Source organism: Centrocercus urophasianus, unplaced genomic scaffold (genome assembly GCF_019232065.1).
Source record: "Centrocercus urophasianus isolate 14NV4802_14NV808 unplaced genomic scaffold, USGS_Curo_1.0 seq_62, whole genome shotgun sequence".
Taxonomy (NCBI): Eukaryota; Metazoa; Chordata; class Aves; order Galliformes; family Phasianidae; genus Centrocercus; species Centrocercus urophasianus.
In genome coordinates this window covers 679,375-694,458 of record NW_024885222.1, presented here as the reverse complement: position 1 = coordinate 694,458, position 15,084 = coordinate 679,375, and the positions used below count along the sequence as shown (strand labels likewise).

At 46.9% G+C, this 15,084-nt stretch overlaps 1 protein-coding gene across 2 annotated transcripts; it reads right to left on the bottom strand.

The window, feature by feature from the left end:
- Window positions 1–817: 817 nt before the first annotated feature.
- SMARCE1 (SWI/SNF related, matrix associated, actin dependent regulator of chromatin, subfamily e, member 1) lies at window positions 818–14,665 on the bottom strand. 2 transcript variants are annotated; one of them, XM_042836625.1, is made up of 11 exons: window positions 14,597–14,665; window positions 13,972–14,022; window positions 13,460–13,503; window positions 10,425–10,529; window positions 8,496–8,576; window positions 7,274–7,405; window positions 5,602–5,773; window positions 3,889–4,061; window positions 3,323–3,424; window positions 2,589–2,799; window positions 818–1,851 (listed from the first exon to the last, which is right to left on the bottom strand). In XM_042836625.1, exons 2-11 carry the CDS (start codon window positions 13,976–13,978, stop codon window positions 1,640–1,642), a joined length of 1,239 nt encoding a protein of 412 aa, XP_042692559.1. In that variant the 5' UTR covers window positions 13,979–14,022; window positions 14,597–14,665; the 3' UTR covers window positions 818–1,639. The 2 variants fall into 2 exon arrangements, with proteins under 2 accessions (XP_042692559.1, XP_042692560.1); XM_042836626.1 differs by having other exon boundaries at window positions 818–1,848.
- Between the last annotated feature and the right edge of the window lie 419 nt (window positions 14,666–15,084).

Below are 15,084 nucleotides of genomic sequence, written 5' to 3'. Positions count from 1 at the left end.
CAAACAGCAGGGCTGCAGCGCAGATAGAAGCTGCTGCTCAACGAGCTCGTTGCCCTCCTGCTGCTGCCCCACCGGTTCCACTGAAGCCCTTCCTGCTCACGTTGCAGTGAAAACTCACCTGTTTTGAGAGACTGGAATTCTGAGGTTAAAATTATTGTAGTTTGTAGCAGGTTTCACAAAGAGCCGCAGCTGTGGAGCACGAGCACAGCTGGGAGCCACCCAGCCGTGTCCCACAAGGGTCTGTTTTACACGTTTTACACACGTTTTACACACGTTTTACACACATTTTACACACATTTTACACACTGCTGCCTCAGCGCCTCCCAGCAGGAAGGTCCTCATGGGCTCACGAAGCCGTGTGCGGTCAGAACTGCACAGCAGTTAATGAGCAGTAAGAATTGGACCCAGGCATTAAGGAGTGTAACGACATCGTATCACACGCTTTGTAAACACACAAACATCACAGCCCTGCGGGGTGGAAGTTCCACTTCATTTGGGGTGATAGAAACTGACTGCTGATCACTGGGGAGGAGGCAGCTAAAAGCTGGCCGGCAAAAAGGCCACGATTTCCTTACAGGGATTTCATTGCAGGGATTATTTCCTCCCCCGATTCAGCAGCTCTTGAAGCCAACAGCTCTCACCAGTTCTGGTCACAGCATCTGAATGGCAGCCCGGATCAGCTCCGAGTTTTTGGTTTCAAGGTGCTCCTGCAGCACAGCTTTCAGTACCAAATATGTCTGCAATGGATTCCATGTTTTCGTTTCAGACAAAAGCCCTGCAAGCACAGCAGTGCCTTCAGACAAGAACCAGACCACTGTCAGTTTAGAAAACAAGACTGTTGGATTTTATTCTTTTTGGACCATTAGGAAAAAACCAAAGATTTAGAAAAACACGACCACCTCACCCCCCCCATCCCACCAAAGCACACTATTTACCGAGGCGTGCACAGCGTGTGCTCTCCTGGAGCTGGAAACAAACGTGTCTGTAGTTCTCTGCAGAGGGCTTCTGCTCACACAGACAAAATGGGGCACTTTCAGCAGTAGTTTTTATAGGGTTTTTTTTTGAGGTTTTGGGAGGGCACAGCAAGGAGCTGCTGCCTGTCACTGCGCTGTGACTGCAGTAAGACAATGAAGTGCTCTCCTGCTTTGCACTTTGCCACATCTTTGCTCCTGTTAGGATATCTAAGTAGGAAATAAAGAGTCAAATTGTGAAAAGCAAGGGCTGCTGTGAGTGATCCCCCATCTCAGAAAAAACCCTTGGGACACAGCGTCGCTTACTCCAGGATAACTGCACTCAGGCACTCAGGAATCCACCTCTGTTCGCTGTGATAATTCAGTCAGAGAAAGGGGAGAAATCCTGATTTTGGTATTAGAAACAAAACTGTTGTTCTGGGGAAGAAACTGCAAACAATTATCTTGATACATATCCACCACTGTGCTTAGAGGAATGAGATGTTTTCTGTCTAAGAGCTCCTCTGTCCCAAAATGCCCTCTGGGTTACTATGCTGATAACAGGTGTTACCAAACCCCAGTTCTTTGGGAGACACGTGGCACAGGCAGTACAGATACAAAGCTGCTTAGCACATTTTGAAATCAAACCAGTACTTCATTAAGAGGACACACATGAAACAAGTCACTGTTTATTCTTTCTTCTCACTCTCCTCAGTGTTGGGGTCTGCAGGAGGCTCTTCCACTGTCGCACTGTTGCTCTCTGAACCAGTGTTGCTGTCACTGGTTCCTTCCTCTGCAGTGCTGTCAGCCCCCTCTTGGCCACTCTCCTTATCATCAGGGGTAGATGTTCCCTCTTCACCGTTCTGCTGGCTTTCTGTGCTCTCTTCTGGGTGAGGCTCTTCTGTAACAAAATTCTTCTCAGTGTCATTTACACACCAATATATTTATTTAGGCAGCGCAGTTAGAATTTAGGAATGGAACTTGTAATAAATGAGAGCATTTCACAGCAATTATTTGTTACTTAGTACGTGCAGTAAGAGGCACAGCTCTCAAAGCTCCACTCTGTGGTCCTGCATGGCACCCTGAAGGTCTCCTACAGCTGCCTGCACTCAGGATTGGGGCACAGAAAGCAATGTGCCTCGTTAAGCTGGATGCACCAGAATCCAAACAATCAGTTCACTCTCCCTTATGCTGTTACAGCAATGACTCACTGAGACATTGGCCACTGATTCACATAACACTGTCACTAAAGTCACTGTATGGAACACAACAAAGCCTGCGGGCAGGCTGGAAGAGCAGCATGGGGAGAGCTGCAGTTCTGGCATCCTTGCCAGATGGTGGCAGTGGGCGCTCAGTTGCTCCCACCAAGCCTAGAAGATGAAAGCATTCAGAATTTTTTTCTCCTTACACAAAGTATTACATATTTTGTGATATTCTCTACCCTTTTAAAAAGGAACAACTTAATGAGGAAAACAAACAGCTGTGTCCACCAAGATAACTATTCTGAACATTCTTCTGAAGGAACCCTTCTTCCTAACAGCACAAACCTGAGGCACCCCCCAGCCAAGCACAGCCTCTGCAGAGGTACTTTAACACTGATCCCTTGGGGTCCCTGAAGGTGGTTTGAAATGTGGTTACCTGTCTCCATTGGAGTGCTCTCCTCTTCTTTCTTCTCCTCCATTTTGTTAGCTGCCTGTTCTTCCTCAGCTGCTGTGTTATTCTGACTGCGCTCAGCTTGCTCAGCTGCTTCCTTTTCCCTTTCCTCCTGCCTCTTGCGAGCCTGTTCCTCAGCTTGAGCAATTTCAGCTGCAATTTTTTCCATATCCACTTCCACCTTCAAACTGCATAGCTAGCAATTAAAAAAACCCTCTTTTATTACCCCAGTTACACTGTGAAAGACAAAACATCAAGAAAACTCAATTATTAGCTCAGTATCTCTATGTGCAGCAATATGTGCACAATGACTTGTGATTCGAGTAAGCTTATATTAAAAGCTTCAGAAACTACAGAAGTAGCAACAAGTATATATAAAAAAAACCTAGATAAGTGATCTAAACCTTGGCTCTGGATGCAGCCTAGGACACAGCATACGTTCCCCATAGCGGCTCCAGGCCCCTTCCTTGAGCTGGAACTCCAGGAGCCTGGAGGCGCTCGCAGAGGGCACTGCCTGCACACAACCACTGCAGGACACCAAGGGAGCAGGGATCACAGAAATGCTGTGTGCTTTCCAACTGCCACACACTTCACCAGACCTGGGCCACTGCACTCATCTAATTGCAAACAATTCAATACTGAACTGAAAGGAAGAGGGCAGAGTGTCTGCATGAGCAGGTAGCCAGCAGATTGCTCACAGTGGAGAAGGAGACTCGTACCCTTTTGAGCTCGTTGTTGAAGGATTCTGTGCTTTCCAAGAACTTCCTCTTCTTCTCCTGGTGACGCTCTTCAATTTGCAGCAGTTCAGCTTCCAGTTTACGCTGGGAATGTAAGAAATGAAGCTGCTTTACTTCTGAAGAAATGGACAACAGTATTCAGTTGAAAATTAAATGCAGCCGTGTTTAAATCCTTGCAGCAAAAAGTTTTCCTTGATCCAGTACCCAACATACACCAAAAAGTAAAAAAGTCTGAACAATAAATGGGTCTGTGCACTGAAGAGACTGCAGTCATAAGCAACCGAATCCATTAAACTGCACGTTTACCCCCTACAGAGAAAGATTGTGTGTAATAATGAAGAGCTACAGGTTTGCTACTTCAGGTGTCCTGAAGAACAACATACAGCTTAATGTAACTCTCAGTAAAAAAGATCACGGGGTGAAACCTCACATCTTGGCACTCCTGAGAAAACCCAACGAAGGAACAGAGCACAGACACCCAACAAGAACAGCATGGGGACCGAAGGGTGCGGGGCCCGGCACGCTGCCTTTCCATCGTTTATCTTTACCTGGTGAACCATTAGAGACTGAACCTGGCGTTTAAGAACTTGCATTCTAGCTGTAGTGACAACGGAGCGGACGTCAGGAACCACACTTTCGCTCAGGATCTCACTGATGAGCCGATGGTTCCTCTGGAAGCGAGCCGTGGCCGTGTGCTTCATCGAAAACCCATCGTCGTAATCTGAAACGGGAGTTGGAAGCACAGCGCTGCAGTTCCCCAAAGCACTGGGCTAACGAGACTGCACCAATGCCACCACTAATTACAACCCAAACCCTAACACTCGTGTCATGAAGTTCATACTAAAATATTTGACTAAGGAACGTCAGCGAGAGGAAAAAAGGCGGTGTGAGGATCAGAACACCATCGCCTCAGCTCAGCTATGGCTGCTGTTCTGTATGCATCTCCCACACAGATGAGCTCTGGATTGACCTCGTTATTTATGTGCTTTCCAAGTTTCCAGATTAAGATGAGCTACCAGTGCACTGAATAAAGAAAACATTTCTGATTAACTGTGGTACCAGAACAACATTCACTGAAAAAGACAAACACAAATGTAAAATACGAACAGAAGAGACTCCTGCTGACATCTGAAACTACACAACTCTCTTCCTACATCCAGCAGCACTCAAAGCTTCTGGCCTGCAGAAGTCAAGACTTGCTGCGCTGCGCCTTCCTGCATTTGCCCCGAGCAGCTCAAGCCTTTCACTACAATGAAAATGGAAGCAGAGTCAGGTTCTCGATAGCAGAACTGCTATCTGAGCCTCCAGAAACACAAGGTCTTCTTTTCTCTTCTCACAATATTCCTACAGCCCCTACAATCCTACTGACACACAGGGCAGCACAGCAGCAACCCTCCTGCCACAGGAATGAGTTTGCCTTTCATCCCAAATGTGAGCGGATCCAGCTTGGTGCTGGCACAGCTGGCTCTGCCTGCATTAATTCTGGCCCATGTACTGCAGAACAGAAATTAAAGCCCAGAACATCAGCTGCTTGGAGCACTCAACGTGTTGACAGAAGTTCAGCAGTTACCTCACATGGGAAGGTGCTGCTGCCACAGCCTTTATCTCAGGGTGTAACTGAGCAGATTTTTTCACCCTCAGGTTTCAACAAGTCCATGCTGGGTCATGAATTTAAAAGTAGCCCTTAACGGCACGAATTGGAATTCTTCCTGCTGGGTGGGGTGCATTTCCTTGCAGTCAAATAAACTTTGAGCATTTTCTCATCAACTTGTCAACAGCGAGGATAAAACTGTTCTAAACAACCTCAAATGACATCTGTTGAACGTTTGAAGTTCAGGTGCTCCTAATCATGCGAGAGCTCAGCTTATCAGAACGACGTGCTTCTGCTGAGTGCAGGGTTCCACTCAAACTGGATTAAAGGAAGCAGCTCATCATCTGGTAACTCATTTGTGAAAAGCCACTACAGAGTTTTAAGCAGACCGATTTCTTTTAACTGTCCGCATTACTTCACGCACAATTAAGGGCTGGAAGATTTATCACTGGCTTGTCACCTCAGGTTTTGGGAGTGAGACAAGGTCAGCTGTTATCTCTACAAAATAAAACGGAACCATGGGAATTAATATTGAAGGTACAGAAACAAAAGCAGGTCACGCTCAGCGCTGGGAAGGCTACACTGAAGTAATTTTCTATCTGGCACGTCTTATGCCACAGGCCCTGTGATGACTTTCTCCCTGCACGCATGCAGACTGCTTTCTGCTTACCATCTGGATCTTCTGCTGGCTGAATGCTCATGTAAGGTTCGCCCTTCTCCATGCGCGACTGCCTTTGGCGGCTTTCTTCTTCTAACGCAGCCTCTGCACGACTTTTTGCATTGATGTAGGCAAGGTATGCAGGAGAGTTATGGTAGGCCTTCATGGACTCATTGTACTCAATCTGAAACGTGACCAACATGGTTTGATTGCACCGCTGGGCAATTTCGGACCCGACACAATGAGGTGCAACTCAAAGGCAGTTATACAGACATCTCTTCTGCACTATCTGACTGATACACAACCAGATGCCCTCAGCTTTCAGTTTCACAAATTAGAACTTCTTCCACCATCATTCAGCCAAACTGCCGCTGGGCCTTTAGGAGTGTTTGACTGCTTAAGAGGTCTTAAGAACGCTTTGTTTTTGTTGTTTGAAGTCAAACTTCAGAACAAGGCATTTATCAAATGAACTCTGGTAAAATAAAGATGAGTTGACTTAAAATATTCTCAGTAATTCTCTGGAGTTTTAACTACGCCTTTTATTTCGATTTCTTCTCTTTCTTTATTCCAGTTATGCCATGAGCCAGTTTCCAAACAACTCACGCCTTTGCGTTCTTTGATCCATCCCTGCACTGGGATGATACAGAGTGCTGCAGCCAGACTACTGGTAGCAGGACTGCATCACTGTTTTCACCTTCTCTGAAATATTTTCCCTTTGAATTTCTTTCTTTCACATCGCTTTTAGAATTTGCCTGGTCTACAATTTGCACAGAGATCTGAGGTATTTCCAATGAAAAACGAGATAATCTACAATCCTGGCACCAATACCTAGGAGCGTCAGTTTCTTTATTACTAGGACTGGAACCCTATGTGGGCACTGGAAAAATGCAAGCAAGATGGCCCCTGCCCCAAGGAGCTTACAGTCTAAACACTGTTACCAAGTCAAAAAAATAGAATTCCTTAATTTTGTTTCATCTAATAGCAGCCAGCTGGGAAGCACTTCTCTACTGACTCGGAATGAAACAGCTCAGGTTTGATCAGGCTGGGCACCAACCGGGTTTGACTACAAGGCAGCGGGTGGACAAACTCCCCTTTGCAGTTTAGGATCACAGTAACAGTCTGCTGAAGTCCTCAACACTTACCAACCTAGAGAAAGGCGTAGCTGTCATCTTTTGTCACGAAGATGAAAAACAAAAACACAAGAAAGCCCTAAAAAATGGTACAATTTTTCTACTAAGAAACAAAACACTAAGCCACAGCGTGGAGATACACCAGGTAACAGCATGGAAACCAAACCCTACGTGACTGCAAGTCTTTTATGAGCACGTTCATGCCTCAATAGCAGCAGCTGCAGAGCACTAGTTTTGAAAGAGGATTCTGGTGTTGAGACAATCTTTTCAACATTGATGTTGTACAATTAAATCCATTCATTAAACAGTTAAAATCGGCACTCAATTATAAATACTTCATTTTGAATTAGGTCTAAAAACTGACCAGTCACAGCTGATGTACAGTTATTAAAAAAAAATCTAAAAGATGTGTCAGGACATACTTCCATTAAGCTACATACAGGGGGTCTCGTGAAAGCCTCATACACCACTGCAAGGGTAAGATGGGTTTTTCTTCTCAGACCAGCTCCTAGAAGAATCAGCTGTAATAAACATCCCAGATTTCTTCCATTTACCTTTTCAGCTTCATATTCATTCAAATACTCTTGCTTCTCTTCATCAGTGAGATCTCGCCACATTCCTCCAATAATCTTGCCAATTTCCCATAACTTCAAATCAGGATTGGACGCCTTCACTTGGTCCCAGACCTTAACAGAAACAGCTGGAGCTTTACTAATGATATCTAAATACTTCCAAATTAAACATTTTATATTGTCATCTCAGTGTTCTTTCTGGAACCACCACGAAAAACAGGATTAAGTTAGGAATGAGCCTGGCTAAACTACCTCGGTTATTTTCTGGGGCAGGAAGTCAGTAGGAGGTCATCTACTGAAACGGGCAATTGCTGAAACGGCTTTGGTTTCATGAGAATATTGCCTTTAACCCTCTTAATTCTCTTCTCAAATGCACATCGCTGCATCTCTGGGAAAAAAAAGTGCTACTGAGTGCACACATCCAGCAGATTACGGTAAGGAGCACTGAGCTTTTCAGATCAGAATGCAACATTTCAAAATACTTTTCAGTCTTGCTGATCAATTTGAGTTCCAACAAGTTCTGACTCCACCAAAAAGGTTTCTAACTTTACAGGGAAAAAACAAGGAGAGAGCTGCCAGTGTTATTTCTTGCTGCGCCACTTGACTTTTTTTTGCTGCTGGTTTTTTGGCCTAAGATACGCTGGTAAAGATACTGAACCAGAAGTGAAGAATCTCCTTCTGGCTCACCCGCTCCAGACGGGCTCACCTGCCCTCCCCATGCCAATCAGATTTCAGACTCCACAAGGGTCTCTCTCCTATTTTCTGTCAAACAGTTCAGAGAATAGCGAAGTAACCGTTGCCACAGGCTAGGTTGGTGAAGGAGAACATGCAAAGTCCACTCATTGCTACTCTTCAGTCCAGCTACAGCACTGTACCAAGCCCAGTATACCGCAAGGAACACTTCCTTTATACAAAAAGTTCTCTCAGTAAGTCACAGGAAGTTCTGAATGTGGCAGGGTGGATCCTTGTCAGCAGACAGCAGTAGGAAATTACCATTTTAGAGACAACCTTTCCCCCCAGAAACTGGCAACTGTAACAACAGAACAGTGCTGCGTTATTCTGCAGGGCAACGCATCTGTACTTTACAATTCCCTTAAAGGAAAGTGCAGGCTGTTAGGAGTAAAAGTTTAAAAGCTGAAACTAAGATAACAGCGATGAACTGTTAGCATGTACAAGGTTTACTATTACTTGTACCCATACCCACCTTCCGGCTGTACCTCATGTAGGGCATCAGGGGCTTGTCTGGGGGCTTTGGGGGCTTTGGAATGGTAATACCAGAGGAAGCCTGTGGAAGAAAATGAAGAAGCCCATTTGTTAATGTGCTCATGTGCTCTGGGGAAGCATTTACTCTCGCACAGTTGAAAGGACAAACACACCCCCTATTCAAGAATGCAGCACCAACCCCCGGCCCGTGCACAGGCACACAAGCAGTCCTGTTAAACTGCTCGCTATGGAAAGCAAATCCCCCTCTGCAACCGATCCACCGGAGGCGTTATCTGCCTCCAAGCTGCAATGATCCATGTCAGCCTCTGCATGTTTGTGTGCTCTGATCTTCCTTCCGGCCTGTGCAGTGCTGAACACCTCGTGCTAAGTAAGAAGACACGGAGGAGTGCTGCTGATGGAGCTGCTGCACGCCCTGCTCATCCCTTACAGGACTCCTGCAGCTCTGTGCCCCTCACCACAACCTCACAGCCCACCAGCTCCGCGCTGCAGGCACTCCCACCATCGGGCAGTTACCACCGTGGGACCATTTCATAAGAGCAGAAAGCAGTTCTGAGCTTTTTCAGGATTGAGTAGATTAAGCAAATATTTGAAATTGGCCATAAAGGCCAACCTTGTATTCAGCTTTCCAATTGTTCCTCTTCAGTTGTTTTTTTTTTGCTGAATTTATGAAGTTCTATGAAACAATGCATACAGAACTATAGGTATAGATAATGTACATGGAGTATATGCATTACCAAAATGTATACATAGATACACACACAGATGGGTTTGAAAAACATTAACGGAAACTGTTTAATGCTTTTAAATTAACAGGAGTTCCAAGACACCATACATATACTGATATATGCATGGCACAGAAAGCTGTGTATGCTTATGACGTACAGAAACAATGAGTTCTCAGAGCAAACCTAACTTCATCTTGCTTAGGAAAATAAATACGTGGTCAGACAGGACATCAGTTGAGTTCCAGCCTGTATGGGGAAGGCCTTTTCTGTAAGCATTTCAATAAGCCTGAAGGACTCATGAAGTCTGAAAGGAGGTTTATAGAAGAGGCACAAGAAGAGGACTCTTCACTTAGGGCACTGTATGTGTTCCTTGACAAATCACTTCTTATACCACGTCCTAAACTGAGCAGATGTGTTGAAGTTAAGAAAGTCTTAAACGAAAAACTTCGTTATGATAATTACAGGAACTTTTTTTTCTTTAAATAGGGATTTACTCTATTGCTGTCGTGTTAGTTAAGAACATTTTGTGCCTCCACTGCCTTTTTCCTGACTGCACCTGATGCTCAGGACTTGCTCTGTATTTGAAGGAAGTGCCACCTCTCACTTCACTTCACTTCCTCCATCAGAAATGAATTTAATGTCCATTTTCAATACACCCACAGAAACAGAATATCTGATTCCATTTTATATCATTACACTTCTGTTGAAACAACTGTTTCTGAACTGGACTTCACACACTTAAACCAGACCAGGACTGGAAAGGAAAACAAAGGCTCACACTCCTCGCACAGCTCAACAGTGTGATGCAACTACTGTCAACGACCCCCGTCTGAAAGCATCCCTCCTTATTTTTGTATAAATTTGCAGTTCCCTCCCCCCAGGGATCAGTACTGCAGAACAGACCTTCCCTACACGTGCAGCGGCCACTGAAGACCACAGAGAGTCTCCTTGGAGTCCTGCATCACACAATTCCCACATCTTTTCCCCTCCTGAACAGAGGTCCGTTCGCTTGTGAAGGGTTTCAAAGTGAAGGGGAAGGGGTAGGGATGGAGAGTGAAAACCAGAAGTAATCTTTTGTTCCTAGAAAGCGAGGCAGCAGCCAAGATTCAGAAGAACCTAACTCTAAAGCCATTTCTGGGCAGTGCCTGCTGTTTGCTGGATGATGTAATAGTTGATTCTCCTACCGTGACCCGGCTGTTGGTGCCCGGGTTCCCTCCCAGCCTGTAGTTGTTGTAGGCCAGATGGCTGTATGGATTGTATCCCACAAACCCTGGTGTGCTGGGCATTTGCTGATGGAAACAAATGAGACAAAAACACGAATGAGAAATGAGATCAAACGAGGAAAACACATAAATGAAAATGAACTGCAATATGGCATGCAAAAGCAATCAGAATTTAAACAAGCAAATGAGGTGTAGCAGTTGATATCTTCTCAACACACAGAATTTAGTCCAATATAAAGCTATCAAGGAAACAGGATTCTTTAGCAGCTGTGTCACTACAAATGTCCAAAGTTAGTGCTTTTACTTCTGCTAAGCGTGTCACAAGTATTCCATCAGTCCTGATCACATTTCCAACGTTTAAGCCACCAAGAAATTCAAGAGGAGTCTCATATCCAAACTTAGAAGGCAAAGTAGCACACAGTACAGGGGCAAAAATTCCCCAAGTCAACATTTACTACAACAGCAAAAATCTCTGCCTCCTCCTTTTCCCATCCTTTTGACTTGTCACGAACAGGACGTAAACAAACAGGGTAAAAACAAACAAATCAGTCTCTCCAAGCACCATCTGTGCACCAATACCAGGAGCAGAAGACCTTACTGGTGGTTTGCAGAATCAAAACACTTTGGAGAACTGTAAGGATTAGAAAAACCAAGAGAGGACGATGCATGGAGACGCCGCTCTGTTGGGAGACTGCAGACTGGCGGGGCTGAAGAAGTGCTGCAATGCAATCTGCAGGTTAGAAACCACAAACTAATCTTAGGCCACCACTGAATCAGAGACATTTCAGCAGTTAATCAAACACATCTTCATCCGTTCTTGCAGGTGGACCAATTTGTTCTCACCTCCGTAACGCTGAGAAAACCTAATTTCTGAGCACACAGATGGTGGGTAAGCAGGGACTGCAATCAAACATCAGGAGGTTCACTGTCTCTCCTTTCTCTTGTGAATCTCACTCCTGCACTTCAACAAGCTCTTTTCGTTATCCAGAATTCAAATGGTGTTGCAAAGAAAGCAGACCAGGCATGGAACGGCGATGGAGCACTGCTCCCATCCGGGGCCCCAGCAGCATCTGCAGCACCACGCCAGGTTCACCCATTACCTGCACTGTCTTACACCTGAGAGCCACTCTGGTAAGGCCATTGCAGGGCCCTTTAAGGCAATGTGCTCACTGTTCCCACTCTACATTACAGCTGCAAAAGCCCTATGATTAAGTTTGAGGATCCAAGGTGTGACAGATGCAAACACACAACAAACAGAACCTGTAAGCCAAACTATATCGACTTGCAAGGTTTTCAATTATACGTGCACGTGCTGCAGTTGGTTTATTTCTGAACAAATAATACAAAAGCACCCTTTAAGAACCAGCCTTCATATGGTCCACTGCCAAACTTAAGCTCAATGGCAGCAGCTGGCATTGACTCAGTTTTCATGCCTCTGATGATGACACAGACATTTGCTGTGTAAAATGATGCCATTTGACTACATGACAGCATTACTGTAACATCCTCACTAAAGTCTGAGGACAGCGAACCTCCATTGCAGAGAAATCAGCAGGAGTTCCGTGCTACCAGGCAACCACCCTGCATTACACACCACCTGTTACTTCAGATGCAAGACTGTGGTCAGTGGGAGCCGGTGATACCCTGCTGAGCTCAGGATCCGGCCCACGAGGGGTAAAGAAGGCGTTGCTCTGCAGCTCTTTACAGAGCACTGGTTATCTCAAGGACTGCGAGTGATTCAAGTTAACACAAAAGGTGCTGGAAAGACAGGCAGTGCACATCACTGTTAGCAAATGTGAACCTGGCTTTGTGAACTGCTGGGGATTTGCAGCTCGACTAAAGGATGCACGGCCTCTGCAGCCACCTTCAGCAGTGCCTGTGCCCACACTGTGCCCCAGGCGCAGCTCCTGATGCAGGGATTCACTTGTAAGGTACAGGTAAGGTACATGCCACACATTCCTCCTAACAGCACAAATCTACTAAGTCATGTCAAAATGAAAGCTGAATAAACGATGCAAAACACAATGATTTCTTTCTTTTTCCTTTTTTAAGCTTAACTTGTTCTTTACACGTTGCAATCACTTTCAGGCCTCTTCTGATGTGAAGCAGAGCACAGTGAAGTGAAAGCACTGCATTTCACCTGACTGCATCTGCACTTTCCATCCCAGATGTGGAGATCAGGGATGACAGCTCTTGGGTAACAGATTTCAAAAGAACTCCACTATAGCACCTTTACTCATTCTTTTGTTCCACACATTCATGTTTTCCCCATGAGTGCTCTGCCTCCAAAACAAGAGCTGCGTTTGCTTTCAGGAGCTTTTCCAACCACAGCACATAGTATTTCAGAATGCTTTTATACATGCACAAGCACTACTGGACATCATTTTCATCTTTTCCTAACCAGCATTCCATACCATTTTACTATAAATTAGGATATTTATCATGCAGTGGACCCCAAAATACCAGTATTTTTATGAAATCTGGATAACATTTCCATCAGTGAGTGTTTCCTTTTTCTGACCAAATACAACAATCGCATTCCACTGAAAATGTGTCAGACACAAAAAATGCATCCTGGTTTTGCTCATTATTTGCGTACAAATTGAGTGCGGAGTTTGAGAATTAAGTGTATCAACTTGTCCCTGAATATTCCAGTATTCCATTGCAAATGCTGCAAATACCATTTTAGGGCAATGGGCAGCACTGTCTGCATGAGTTTAATGGCCACATAGGTGAGTAATTCCAGTGACTGCTGATAAAAAAGGCCAGATCCTGCAGACGCTGAATTTAAGATGAAACCAGTTTATTCAACTTCTTTTTCACAAACTGTTTTGAAATTGAGAGGATTTCAAACAACGTGTATCATAATAATGAAATACAACAAGTGTGTTTTCCCAACACAGGAAGTGCTGCATCTCCGCCGTTATGGCTCTAGTGAGTCACTAACAGCTCTGCTACCAGGGATCTGTGTTAAGGAGAAAAATCACTGTACTTACGGTTGCGGGAGCTGGGGTAGGAGGTGGAGCATAAGATGGCCTTTCTGTTAAAATATAAACGTAAGCAAAGAAAATCCTTGAAAATTTGAATGAGTTCTTTAAAAGGAATCCTCTGTGGCAAACTATTTAACGAGAACATACAGCGAAGGACAGAAGAAACTTTAAAAGAAAACAAAACACATCACTGCTACATTGCTGGTCTTTTATTTTGGCAGATTAAGGAATATGAGAGGAGGGTAAGGAACAAAGCAGGGCATAGCAGAAGCTGTGACAGTCAGATTTGCAGTGAGACCAAACGCTTGGGCTGCAGCAGAGCCTGAGACCTCTGGGCAGGTGTCAGAAACAGCTGCGTGCAGCGAGAGCAGAGGGCACAGCGGTCAGACAGCATGGAGCGCCGTGGACACAGCACTGCGCAGCGCTGCTGCTCTGTGTACAAGGACTACGGGCACTGCCTCAGAGCCTGCTGAAGCAGATCGGTCATTCACCAAAGGAAGAAAAGTCTGAAAACTTACTTGACATTTTGAAAGGCAAACTTTCAGCCACCTGACATTATATTTGTGTTTCTGAAAGACAAAAGAACACCACGCCATTAAGCATTACGCCAGCCTGCGATGCTTCCACCACCCGTCCATTCATTACAATTACCAAAAGCTCGCCAGTTCCGAAAACAAAAGGCTTTCCGGAAACGAAGGCGCTCTCTGCCATAACAGCCGCGCTCCCCACGAGTTCAATTAAAGGGCCGCGGCACGAAACGCGCGGCTGTGCGGCGCTCACGTTCCGGACTTCGCGAACCGGCGCCCCGGGAGCCATTTCACGTCGCGCCGAGCGCCGCCCGCAGGGAGCCCTTCGGCAGCCCGGCCCCGCTTCCCGGCCCTTCTCCTCCAGGAACTCCGCGAAGTTCCACCGCCGCTCGGCGCCGCCCGCCAGCCGGGCCCCCGGCGCGGAGCTCCGCACGGAGCTGCAAACGCCGCCCCGCCCGCCAACCGCGAGGGCCGCGCCGCCCGGAGGAGGCCGCGAGCGGAGCCGCCGCGCGAGCAGCGCCCATCTGAGCCCCTTCGGTCCGGTGCAAAGGGCCGAGAGCCGCCCCGCGAGGGGCACCAAGAGCTCCCCACCCGCCCCGCGCCCCCACGCACTCACCGCTCCGCCGCCGCCGCGCTCCCTTTGTTCCTCCCCGGGCCGAGCCGGCGGCGAGCACCACGCCTGCGCGCACCGCTCCGCACTTTCGCCACGGCCGCCGCCCTGCTCCCGCCCGGGGGTGTCCGGATGACGGGGGGCTGGTCGGTCCGTCCTGCTCCCCTCGGAGACTCTGCCGGGTTGAGGGCTGCCCCGCGCACCGCTGAGAGGGGAAGGAGAGCGGAAGGTGTTGTGGCGAATCTGCGGGGAACGCTACCTCACCCCGCCGAGACCGGGATGGGGCGAGGGCGGGGCGCGGCGTTCCCGCGCTCCCGGGGCGGCGGGTGGGATTCTCTGCTCCGTGGCCGCAGCCTCGCGTGCCCTCAGCTAGCACAGCCAGGGCGCGGGGCGGCCGGGAGCCGTGCGCGAGCCGTGCACTTCCACGTTCCTTTCAGCACTTTCCACAGAGATGTGGCCACGTTCCCCGGTAGCGAATCTGCGGCGCAGGGCGG